Consider the following 13,119-nt stretch of genomic DNA (forward strand, 5'->3'; position numbering starts at 1 on the left):
ATGTAAAATTTGTGCACACTTAGGTTTCCTCGGGGATGGTGCTTCTAGAGCAGATGTGACAGTTGCTTGTGGGGTACATGGGATACATGTTTGTAGGGTTGATGCCATAGCTGTGTGTGGGTTTCATTGTGGGGTAATAAGATCTGGAGTGAATAATGGGTTTCAGGAACTTGAAAGCGATGGTGTTACTGCATCCATGCCAACACATAGGCTACCACAATCACCACTATTGCCACCATGCACACTATTTCTACTCTAAACAAGGCTGACCATGTCTCAAGATGCTGGATGCATCACTGTAATGTGATTCCCTTAAATCTTGGATCATCAAGAGTGACTAACAGAGGTAATGACTTATTGCTCTTATGAGAGATTCACAAGAATGTCTTACAATTCTTCATCAATGAGATGATCCTGCAAGACAAACCTCCTATATTGGAATTTGTCACTGGTGTGGCCATAGCAAGAAGGCATATGCACACTTGGTGTGGATGCGATCGGCTCCTTAACTTATCTTGTAAAACTAAGAAAAATCACAATGAGCAAATATGGAGATAAAGCGAGGGTTAAAAGGGGTATATAGAAAGGATGAGAGAGAGAATGTTTCTGACATCTGCTTGTTGCATGACAATTAAGAGCCATTACTGAAACAAGTGACTCAGTATTATAGGTTATTGGGGGTTGTTGTATCCCAATTCTCACAAAACATGGCAACTAAACCACCATGATGGAGAGAGAGAGAGAGAGAGAGAGAGAGAATAATTGCTCTCCAAAGGGCATACACCACCCAATGATAGCGACATCTATGTTCATCACATTGGTCATATAGGGCATACTGGGATGGTGGGGATAGCTAAAAATATGTTAGTTGTGTGTCCTCTGTGTGTGTGTGTGTGTGTGTGTGTGTGTGTGTGTGTGAGAGAGAGAGAGAGAGAGAGAGAGAGAGAGAAATCCCTAAATTTTGCATCTCACTCTCTCTTTTTCTTCTTCTTCTTCTCTCTTTCTCTCAAATCCCTAAAATTTGCATCTCACTCTCTCTTCTTCTTCTTCCCCTCTCTCTCTCTCTCTCTCTCTCTCTCTCTCTCTCTCTCTCTCTCTCTCCCATAATAAATTAAAAAAAAATCTCCCTACAGTACCAGGCTGCGCGGTTGGCGTGGCCTACCGCACAGAGGGAGTTTTTTTTTAACATTTGTTGTGGGAGAGAGAGAGAGAGAGAGAGAGAGAGAGAGAGAGAGAGAGAGAGAGAGAGAGAGAGAGAGAGAGATTGGGGAGAAGGACGTATTCTAATCTTTACTCACATTGGCGTTTGCACACACACACACACACACACACACCAATGTGTGTGTGTGTGTGTGTGTGTGAGAGAGAGAGAGAGAGAGAGAGAGAGAGAGAGAGAGAGAGAGAGAGAGAGAGAGAGAGAAGAAATGTCTATGTTCGTGCTATGTTTGGAATGGTAATTTTTGAAAACTTAAGTTTAATGTTCAATTCTTGAGCCTATCCCCAACACGGTTTTGACATAGCATATTGGCATGTTTCTCTTTGTTGTTGTAGACCTTCTACCCGTGGTGGGAGAGGCAAGCGTGGAAGAGGTTCTCACTGTTAAGGATCTACTTTGGTTGAGAATATTGACCCAAGTAAGTGTTATCGTGGAGATAGATATGCAAGAAGACTCTCACACACAGGCATATGAGGCTTATAGTCAGGATATGAGCATGGGAGTTCATGAGGTGGATAATACTCTGGGCCCTCAAGAGGCTTGCTTATAGATTGTATCGTTTAGCCAGAGATACCTTCATGAGTTGATGCCGAGGATGAAAACAAGCTTTACGTGGATAGGGGAGAAGACATATTGCATCAAACCAGGATGTTTAGCTATTTTCAATGTCCTCCCATCCCATTGTGCAAGCTCATCCCATATGCTAAAGTGCGGGGACTGCGTGATGTCTCGGGATTGAAGACAGCTTTTGGAAAAGAGGATTATGTTCAAGAGAAAAGAGCATTTATTATTTTTGTGTGGACCTTCCACAGAGAGGAGACTTTGGTCGGGGATGAGGTATTGGAAGGATGGAACCCCGTTTGGCAAGAGATAAACACAAAGTTTGAAGCGGAGATAGACGAAAGGCCAGAACTCCATGCGTTGTCAAATAGGATACTCTATGTGTGGGAGGGCAACCAACAATTGCATGGTGATCCGCAATAAGGGAAAGGTTCTCTTAAACAAAAGAGAAGCATTGCAGAGTTTTGTGTACCGTTATCGATGCATCAAGAGTACCTGAGATTGCCTTGCTATCGAGTCTGCAAACGAATGAGCTTGTGAGTGCTTTTTTGGAAATGATTAAGTCTACACATTGCGTATGTCTATCTAGTTGAAAATTGAAAACCAATGCACTTATTTTGTTTTCTTTCGTTTCAACTTTCAACACCCATGCACTAGTAGCCACTAGCCTAAGAGATGATATTATAAACTATGCCAACATTTGTGCGGCAAGCTATAGTGACTACATGGATGGTTTTCTGGAGAGGGATAGCAGGTTGATTTCTCAAATTAGAAAGAAGTATACAAAAAGGTCGGAGCCATGGTATCCTCTTACAAGGAGGTATTTGGGCAGACTAGTTTATAATGTAAGTTTACGTGGTACGAACCTTGATGCACAACAATGTTTTCTCTTGTTTCCATGACAAAAGTAGTTGATTGTTGTCAATTTTTAACTTGGACTTTTTATTCTAGGTTCAAATAACTCAAGCTCCTAATAAGAAGCTTGAGAAAGCAAGGCATAGTATGTCAGAGGAGGAGTTGAAAATGTTGGAGAAGAAGGAGCTCGGTGAGCTTGCATCTAGGTTTGGTGACCGTATTGGGAAGGTATGTAAGTGTTAGCTCTTGCAAAATATAAGCATGACTATGTGATATGTGAATGTGTCATAATTATGTAGAAATGGCTTGTAGATACTCAACATTATTGATCCTAAGCTTGGTGATGAATGGCGGATGATAGTTTGGGCTCTGAAATGGGCACATGATAGCTTTGTGACTTTGGAGAAGCTAAATATGTTGGCCTTATGTGATGCTTCAATTGAAAAAAAGGTGTTTTGGTTCTCTCTTAGAGGCTAATAAGGTAACAAAGGCATCTTATGGGCTTACTTGTGTGGGGATCATCTATTTAGAAAGTAAGTATCTTAATCATTAAAGTGTGTTTGTTGACTTATACATTGCCAATTCTCAATGAGTTTTTGCATTTGATGTAGTTGGTTATGAAGAGAGGGCTTGCTTGACAAAGTGTATCATAGAGCACAACATGTTCTTGGTGATTATGTTAATGTGCCTTATTATTCCACAATATTGCTATGTTTGACTATTTTGAAGAGGTGAAGCTTGAGGCTAGGAAGCACATTTTCCTTATTGAGGGTAGAACTGAGATAAGGAAAAGAACCTTGAATAGAGAGCTCATTTAAGAAGCTTGAACTCATTCAAATGGCAGCTTAAAGGCTAGTTTATAGGTACTTTTTTGCTATGGCAACCTAATGAGTCATGTGCATATTTATGGCAACTTAGTGGATTGTTCTTTATAATGTGCAGATTCTTTTTGTGGATGAAAGAAAAGAGCCATATTCCCTCGGTTCCTATTAGAGCAAGAAAATGGCTCTTGCTCAACAAAGAGGAGGAGTGTATGTATCCACCACCCATGCACAACCTCTCTCGTTGATAGTTGGATAACTACCCATGGTGGATAGATATGGTGTCGAGGCATGTGCTTAAGAGAGAGAGGGAGATTAAAGACCAAATGAAGCACAATGACTATTGAAGATTGTGCTACTACAAGGATACGGACTCCTTAAGATACAAGTTTTGAAAATTCTTGTTTTGTGAGGTTTCTTGTTTCTTCTTTTGGTGTTGGCTGTATGTTCAAAAGGATGATGTGTGTGCTTTCAAGGACTTGGGGGCAGGGTGAAGCTCACCCTTCTTCGTCTATAGGCCTTAAAAGGCCCCATCATGTCAAAAAGTCCTCTTCTTTTGTATTTGTGTCAGAGCTTGTGTATGGTGATGATCTACCACTACTTGGAGATACCACCAACTACGTTGCTATAGGCTGAAATTTTTCACCTGGTGTGAGAAACCTTGGATGGGCACCGGTACATGAGCATATAATCAAAACTAAGCCAGAAGGCAAAGAGTACATTAGGAAGGGGAGGCTAGTGGGTTGGGTTGTAGATTTCGGCTGTAGATTTCATCTTCTTGGACCTCCCATTTGGAGGGGTACATCATGAACCGACCACACACCCTATTTGGGATGTGTGTATAGAGGACCATGTGTGCTATGGTGTGGGCCTTTCTACTTCGACACTATCAGACTCTGGTTGGTTTCTTATTATGGCATCATTGGGAGGTACGTCTACAAATTTTGTTTGGAAATTGAGTGTATTTGATATTGTGTCCGCATGAATCATTGCTCCTCTCACTTTGCTCCTGCGAGAGATTCGATAGGGTGGGTAGAGAGGTTCTGTCGAGTTTTAGACTTGGTGATAGTATGCCGTGTTGTTATGCTTCACACACAACAAAGTATATGGCTACCTTGAGATTGTTGGGCTACGTACCGAGGTAAGATTGGTGTGTGATTGTTTGCATGTTTTGTCAAAAATGTGTTAGTTGGAGTCATGCTGATATTCATTATGTTGCTTGACATTTCAGGGCTGACACTTTTGTGCTTTTTATGATACATCATCATGGGATGCATCTGCCATCTTACATTGGTGATAGTCTGCCCTACTTTGATTGCTTATGCATGCATCTTGTAGACATGGTGTTGCATCACTACATGACGGATGCATATATGGCATTAGCCTCCTCAGAAGAGCCATGGCGAGGGAGTCTTAAGAGGAACCAAAGATTTCTTGGTCGTTTTTTGGAGTTGCTGTGTCGACGAGGAGGTATTTGCCTTGAGTTGGGATGTGGCACAGCTCCCATCCTCAAGGCATGTTTGCTTACAAGGCATGTTTGTGCATCCATTGATAGAGATGAGGGACTTATGACTTTTTATGTTCAGCCTTTGCTTCGCACTAGGAATCAGCCTAGGGAGTATAATTCTACATCTTTTGGAGATGAGGATGTGGACAAAAATGCGGGTGAAAACCCATTCGATGATTATAGTGAGTCATGCACCTTCACAAGCTACACGTTTCATGCTACCTATGGATATTTACGTTAGGGTTTTTATTGTTGGGAGTTTTTGATGTGGTGTATGTTTTGACATATCATGGACATATATTACACGTTTTTGGATTTGATGCTATCAGTTTGTCTTCTGAGTGGTGATTTCTGAAAGTTAATGTATCTTTTGGTTTCTTGGAAAAGTATGTTGCCGACGTATGTTTGCCGACGTATGTTGCAACAATGTCAAGATGAATGGTGGATGATGAGTTGTGCGAGAAGGATTTCCATCAACGTCCACTAAGGCGCAATGTCTTCATTGATGATGAGTGTGACTCATCTTAGCCATTCAGATTAGCTTTTATATTTGTGCTTTGATTTTGTTGCAAGGCGATCTTTTTTCCTAGTATCTCAAGGTTAATTGTCAGTCTTTCGATATACTAACATAAGCTCCAAATATACCAAGGGTCTTCTATGTACAATGCATTCAAAAACAAGAAACTAAATTGTATACTATCATCTTTTGTTTGTTGATGCAAAATCTTCATTTATGATAGGTGCAACCTATCTTTGTCTTTGTTTTTCGATTTTGTTATATAGCGATAAAGTACCCTCGTATCTTGGTTGATCATGGGTCGTTTGGAAAACAAGTCACATTACACCTTTTTTTAACATTGTAGTCACTAGACGAAGGCTCTAATTGGTATATTATAATTTGTTTTATTCCATCAATGACAATTTTTTGGCTCTTTTTTTTAATAATGCAATTTAATGAGTTAGGATATTTTGATGGGTTCCGCTTAGTTATTTTGGTTTGCTAAGAAAATCTCGCTTGGTGTTTGGTAGAACTTCATATATATATATATATATAGATGCAAGGGGGAACATAGTGATGTGTATGATAAATAACACGAAAAAAATGGAAAAAAATATGTGATTTAAACATAAGTTACAAGGTCTAAAATAATACCAATAGTAATGACAAGGTGTGAAATAATTATAAAAAAAGGGTTTCTATAAAATATGTCTCAACATATATACAAATAATTACAATCATACACACGTATTTTTATAGTTAATATGACTATTAAAAGTCTAACCCACACACACATACACAATTAGTAATACTCACATCACACCCCCTCTAGCTCAAAAGTTTGTTTGTTCTTCTTGTTATATCCTATTTCTTATATATGTTCCATTTTTTTGTGTAGCATTATCCTATGTCCTTTTTTTTTCCAAAAAAAGACCCTTCAATTAGTTAATGAGCAAAACAGCTACAAAGGGCTAAGTACAACCATGAAGGGCTAAATACAAACTCGCCTCATATAAGGGCGGGAAACAAGTGATCATAAGGGGGATAGATGCTTCTCCTCTGGCTAGCTGCTCTATGAGGAGGGGGAGGGGGGGAAACAACCACACAGGTGGTTTGTAGTGCCAAATGGGGTCATCACCTCTATCTATGAGGAAAGGGCCAGGCCTCCAAAGTCTCAAGAAGGCTTCCTACTGCTTCCCATGTGGTCAAAACCTCCCTGCAGCTTCCCCCACTGATCGCAAAGGGTGTGAATGATGTTGAGCCATATGCTCCTGATGGTCTTAGCCGACGGAGTGTGGGTACCCTTGATACCCTTGATAGCCTTGATAGCCTCGCAAAGGGTGTGAAGGATGTTGAGCCATATGCTCCTGATGGTCTTAGCCGACGGAGTGTGGGTACCCTTGATAGCCTCGCTACATCTAGCACGCCAGATGTGCCAGGCTACTATGCTACTATAAATCTCTAGCAGTGGCATGAGCTTGGTCTCGCCAAACATCTGCAAGTGGGGCTGTGAATAGAACTATTACAATACGATGGTGGGAGACCTGAAGGGCATGGACTCCCCCATCCTCATAAGTCCTAACCACTCTAGCCTCGGGTGGCCCAAGCGATAGTACCCCAAGTGATAATCCGGGTTAATGCCCTATATCCATAGCAAAGATGTGGAGAATACATTTTGCCAAATCTGCTAAGCCTTCAGGAAATCCCAAAGGCAATGTTGCTGAGACTCCTGGGGGTGGTCGCACCTCGAGCAACAAGCTGCTGGTCTCCCTCCGACTGCTAGCCAAGTACCCACTACCAGACTCCTGTGTGCCGTCAACTAGAGGAAGAGAGTGATCTTCCTTGGCCAAATACTCTTCCAGAAATATGAAAGGAAGCCCTGTGTGATAGGCCCTGAGACTACTAGTGTGCTTCTGCTGGTGTGCCATCTATCTCCGACATCTAGCTCTTGCCGGCCGAGCCTCGCTATATATGCAAAGAAAGGGGTATCCAGAGTCTCCACCCGGTCTGTGGGATCATGCTACGTCCACTCTCTTGGGTCTCACTGTAAGTGCATGAGAGGTCGGCACTCCCAAATCCATAACCGCCAAAATCTCTCCCTGGCCACCTTGGCCGACGGGTCCTGGATCTATGTGCCATGAACGTGCCCAAAAACCAACCACCCTCACCCTCTACAAGGTGCAGCCTCTAAAATCCTCCAAGGGGTGGTCTGATCTCTCTAACCTGCCGTGTAATCCAATAGAAAAAGTGAGCAAACAACTATCCCTCATCTACTCCATTGACCGCCACCACGAGAATATCGTGTTTGGTGAACACGCCTAGCCACATGGGGGGGGAGGAGTTAGCCACTCCGGAGGAATAACTGAGTCAATGTCGATGTGCTGAGTCTGTCTCTACCCCGGATCCCTGTCAAGCCTCTCTCTCGCTCCTCTTGAGGTAGCTGCCTATGTGCAACCCAATCTCCGGCTTGGCTAGTCCCATGCTCAAGGTGCCCCAAGATATGTGTGGTTGGGCCCCTAGCATGTGGCCACTGGGTAAACGGATCAGGGGGTTCCAGATTAAAGTCTACCAAAGATGCTCCTCTGAGGCCATTGGAACAATCTATCTGAGGGCTAGCTTGAGATGATCCCAAGCATGAAGTAGACTGGCTGGCTGCGAATCTATCCTCAAAGGCAGAACTAAAAGCATGGGCTCGCATCTCTATGGAGATCCATCTAGTACTCTATGGCCATGGGCCTCCAAGGCTCGGAGTCCCGCGGCTGAAATCCGGGCCAAGAGAAAATCCTTCCAAGGCTCACCATCGGGTTGGAGTCCTGTTATGTACACATTATATGTGCATATACTAGGAGGCTAACCCACATTAGGCTTGTGAGCATGGGAGCATGGGAACAAGCTCTAGTGGAGCATAGGTTAGGGCTAACCTTAAGGGTTGAGATTAGGGTCAGGCATCCAAGGGTCACACGTGGGAAATGGAGACTCAAGAGTCACTTGAGGGCCCTCCGATATAATAGGGGCATGGGGCACACTCAAGGGAGACTAGGTTATGTTATGTTCTCTTGTGTAGAGGATTGTATCTACTCTCATGCCATTTCACACTATAGCTACATGCTGCTGGATTGGAGTCATACCTCTTGATGGTATGGGACATCAAGGTTAAGGTATGAGGTACTTCATTGTAATTCATGTGTGCATCCCTTGAGCTCGGGGGTGGTTGGGTGGATGAGTTTATGCCTGGTTTATGCATGTTAATGCATGAAAATTACCAAGAGAGATCTTAGGGTTTTAACAGTGGTATCAAAGTAATCTCTAGTTAATTGTTGTTGTTTTTTTTTTAATTCTAATTTTTTAAAGTAAATTTAAACATTTACTAAATAAAAATGTTATTTTGTTGGTTTGTTTTGGTGATTGCGCACGTGGATCGTCGATATGGTGGTTGGAATGCATGTTTCTTCTATTCAATGGACGAATCGATGTTGCGGGAGAATTTCATGAGTTTAATGCTATTTTTTCTTTAAAAAAAGGTTTAAAATAAGTATTTATGAAATTTTTACCAACACATTGCGGACATTTTTGGTAGAATGAATTCCCTGAATTTCTACAAATTTTAAAAAAAATTCCTAATTATTTAGAAAAATATAGACTATTTTTATGGTAAAAATATATTTTTAATGCATTTTGGCAGGTTTTCCGTCAAGTTTTTGGCGGAGATGCTATCAATTTTCTACCAAATTTCTACTAAAATGCAGTATATGGGGCAACCAATTGATGCATTGGGTTCCCTCCCGTGCACGTAAAATTATTTTCTTCCCTCAAAATCTAAAATTTTCTGCTATTTTTCTCTCCCGCGTGTGTGAACACCTCTTAAAAGGCATATTTTGATTAATTTGAATCATAATTAAGTTTTAATTATGATTAAAAATTAATTAAACCTTAATCCTCCTCTCTGTTAACAGAGAAGGAGGGTGTGGAGAGAGAAAGAATGAATGATTGGAGAAGAAGGGAAGGAGAGAGGAGCTCTTCTCCTCTCTACCACATGAAACGCAACGCTGGGGGGGTGCACTGCAGCAGCCGGGCAAAAAAGATGCCCCCCCTAAAAAATCAATTTTGTTAAGCTTAATAAGTAAAGCTTAAAAAGGCTTTTAATTAAATCTTTTATTTAAAAAAAAGAGTTTTTTTTATTTAAATCTTTTCAAAAAAGCTTTTTAAAAAAAGATTTGAGAGAAAAAAATGTTCAGTAAAATTTTCTATTTTTTTTTCTCTTGGAGCCTTTTGGCTTTCCGCTTTCCCAGGAAACCTATTGACCTTCCGAATTCCGGGGATCTTTTGACCGTTCGGATTTCGGAAACTTTTGACCCTTCACATTCTGATTTTTTTTTTTGTCTTTCATTTTCCTGAAATTGTTGGCTTTCCGTATTCCGGGAAGACCATTTGGATTATGAAATTTTTGGAGAATTTTCAAAAAAATCTTAAAAATTAGTGAAAACTTGAGCAAAGGTTATTTTAAATTTTTGGAAAATCTGGGATTGGTGAATTCGGGCACCTATGATCATTCAAATTCTTTTAAAAATCTATTTTTTATCCAAAAATTTAGAAAATCGATAAAATTATATATTTTTATTGGATTTGAGAATTGTCGGGCGGAATTGAAAATTTTGTGAACGATGAGATTCTCAAGAGAATTTAGGAATATTCTAAAAATTATTTTTAAAAATCCTAAAAATTGGTATTTTTTAAATATCAATGGTATTTTGGCAAATCTAATTGCTAAAATATTTCTAGAAAAATATAAGTTTGGAATGCCATAAGATAGATTTGGTGGAATGTTTAAGTGTGGTCTATGCTTAATTTCTTAAGCCTAAGACAAATTCTATCATGGGTTAGTTGATCTATTTGTTTTGGTGGATTTTATTGGATGGTTTCCAAGTTTTATATGGACTCATTAGGTTTTGCCTAGATCACTTGTGTCTAGGGGTTTTAATGAGTGCTACATGCATGTGTTTCACTTGCTTACTTTGGAGTTTTGTTTGAATGACACCACGTTCATATACTCCGGATTGATGAGTTGGCCACCTATTTTAATGCTTCTTTTGGCATGATTATAATGACCATTAGATGGCATGCATTGATTTTTATGATCAACTATGGTTTTCATGGATTCGAGGTGCTTCTATGCTTTTATCCATAGTTTTATAAGGATCTTTTGGATAATATCATGTGCTTTGAAGGTGGCATTTGCCTTCATTTTTGCACGTAATTTTGGTGTATGTTCTTTGTACTCTTGTACATATTCCAACTTAGATACCTAGTTGCTTATGTATCTAGGTAAATTATTATTTTTCTACCCCAACTTTATTGTGTTTATTGGGTAGTTATCATTAGAAAGGTGCCAATAATTCAAATTGTTTTCTAATGATGTACCTGGAAAGAGTTATTCCTTGATGTGGTCTCACAAGTTTTAGCATGTGAAAGTCTAGGATAAGGCCATCTCAGTCCTTTTATGGAGGATTTTATTCATATTTCCTAGACGGCATACTATGGAGTTCTAAATTGGTAAGGAATGTATGGGTGGTATCATGGTGGTATGAGACGCTAGCGATTCCTCGCATATATTATCTTATTGGATAATTTGGGCTCAGGATTGTTGTCTTGCTTACATCACTTGGCATGTTGGCCTCAACATTCAAAGACAATCTCATTTTTTGACTTCACTTGAAAGTGTAGTAAAGCATTCTCTAGATAAACTTCTTTTATCTATAGCCTGCATGTTTTGATGAGTGTAATCTCGTCGGCATATTCACGTGTTGAAATCTCTTTCTTTAGAGTTCAACGAGTTTTTCTTGTTGTGTTTGGATTAAGGAATTTTGGATTCTTCCTTTGTTGGCATTTCTTTCTCTAGTTCAATCCTTTAGGTGATTTATACAGTCCACTTGATGGTTTACGAATGTACATATGTGACTCATCGAGACGTTGATGACTCCTTATGTTAATATGGGTAACTCAAGACGTCGATAACTCCCTGTGAAGATGTGGGTACATCGGGCCATCGATGGATCTCTGGTTTTTTCCTGGCGTGTTGATGTCATGTCTTCCTACTTTATTTCAAAGGGTTTACAACAAGGAAACTACTTTGAGTATGAGTTCTCTGATCATCCGCGTAGTCTAATGGGCAAACAAAGCATGTGACAAATGGTAAAGGATATGCTTCATGCATATGTCTCTGGAAAATCATCAAATTGAAAAAAGTATCTTCCAATGATGTAATTTGCCTATAGCCATTTTAAACATACGGCTATATTGGTTTTAGTCCGTTCATGCTTATGTATGGGGTATCAACCCATGGCACCTATTGATGTCAATCTTAAGGACATTGAGCTTGATGCATCGAGGCATTTCTTATGTGATATGCAAGAAATTCTGACCGAAGCTCGGGATTGTGTCACGAGTGCTCAAGATAGGGCACAGTTTTATGCTGATAGAGGATGCTCACCTCAGTCTTTTGAACCAGGAGTATTGGTTTATTTAAAAGTTCCTAAAGACTCTCAGACTTTTGCAATAGGATAATGCTCGAAATTTTCTCCTAGATATTATGGTCCATTTCGAGTTATACATCGGATTGGCACGGTTGCATATGAACTAAACTTCCTCCACATGTTAGAGTTCATCTAGTCTTTCATGTCAGTAGAATGAAAGAGAAACTCGGAGGTGAGGATAACAAAGTTACTCCTCAAGAACTCGTTGAAGTCAAGGATTTATCCTATGTTCCACATGAACCTGAAAAGGTACTTGAATTCAGGGAAAGGAAACTTCGTAGAGTCGACTAATCCCTGAGGTTAAATTTATGTGGAAAGATAGGGAAATAGAGGATTTGACTTGGGAGTTGGTTGAGATTGTTCAGCGTAGATTTCCTACTTTTCATTGCAAGAGTGCAATGTTTTGAGAGAGGGGAAGTATGTTATGTGCACATTATATGTGCATATACTAGGAGGCTAACCCACATTAGTCTTGTGAGCATGGGAGCATGGGAACAAGCTCTAGTGGAGCATGGGAACAAGCTCTAGTGGAGCATGGGTTAGGGCTAACCTTAAGGGTTGAGGTTAGGGTCAGGCATCCAAGGGTCACACATGGGAAATGGAGAGTTAAGAGCCACTTGAGGGCCCTCCTATATAATAGGGGCATGGGGCACACTCAATGGAGGCTAGGTTATGTTATGTTCTCTTGTGTAGAGGATTGTATTGTACCTACTATCATGCCGTTTCACACTACAACTACATGTTGCTGGATTGGAGTCATACCTCTTGATGGTATGGGACATCAAGGTTAAGGTATGAGGTACTTCATTGTAATTCATGTGTGCATCCCTTGGGCTCGGGGGGGTGGTTGGGTGGATGAGTTTATGCCTGTTTATGCATGATAATTATCAAGAGAGATATTAGGGTTTTAACAAGTCCTCTGACAATGAACTTGCCCAACAGGGCATGGCTTTGAATAGATGGATCCCATCACTTCCGGCCCACAAGAAGTTCTAGATCAAACAATGTGTCTGGCCAATACAAGCCCGAGAAAAGGCTGAGCATGAGGTGATGTACCACATGGTGGCAAGCAATACCTCTTTCACCACCACCACTTTGCCTGCTAGGGATAGCCTTGCCGAGCTCCAGTA

At 40.5% G+C, this 13,119-nt stretch overlaps 1 protein-coding gene across 1 annotated transcript; it reads left to right on the plus strand.

Moving 5' to 3' along the window:
* The first annotated feature begins 2,576 nt into the window (after positions 1-2,576).
* On the plus strand, positions 2,577-5,201 carry LOC147614671 (uncharacterized). The gene is made up of 5 exons (XM_086779774.1): positions 2,577-2,597; positions 2,729-2,860; positions 4,208-4,382; positions 4,472-4,555; positions 4,792-5,201. The coding sequence occupies exons 1-5, from the start codon at positions 2,577-2,579 to the stop codon at positions 5,199-5,201; spliced, it is 822 nt and encodes a 273-aa protein (XP_086635900.1).
* Positions 5,202-13,119: the final 7,918 nt, after the last annotated feature.

The sequence above is a fragment of the Cibotium barometz genome, chromosome 41, assembly GCF_041138505.1.
Source record: "Cibotium barometz isolate CiBa-2024 chromosome 41, ASM4113850v1, whole genome shotgun sequence".
NCBI lineage: Eukaryota > Viridiplantae > Streptophyta > Polypodiopsida > Cyatheales > Cibotiaceae > Cibotium > Cibotium barometz.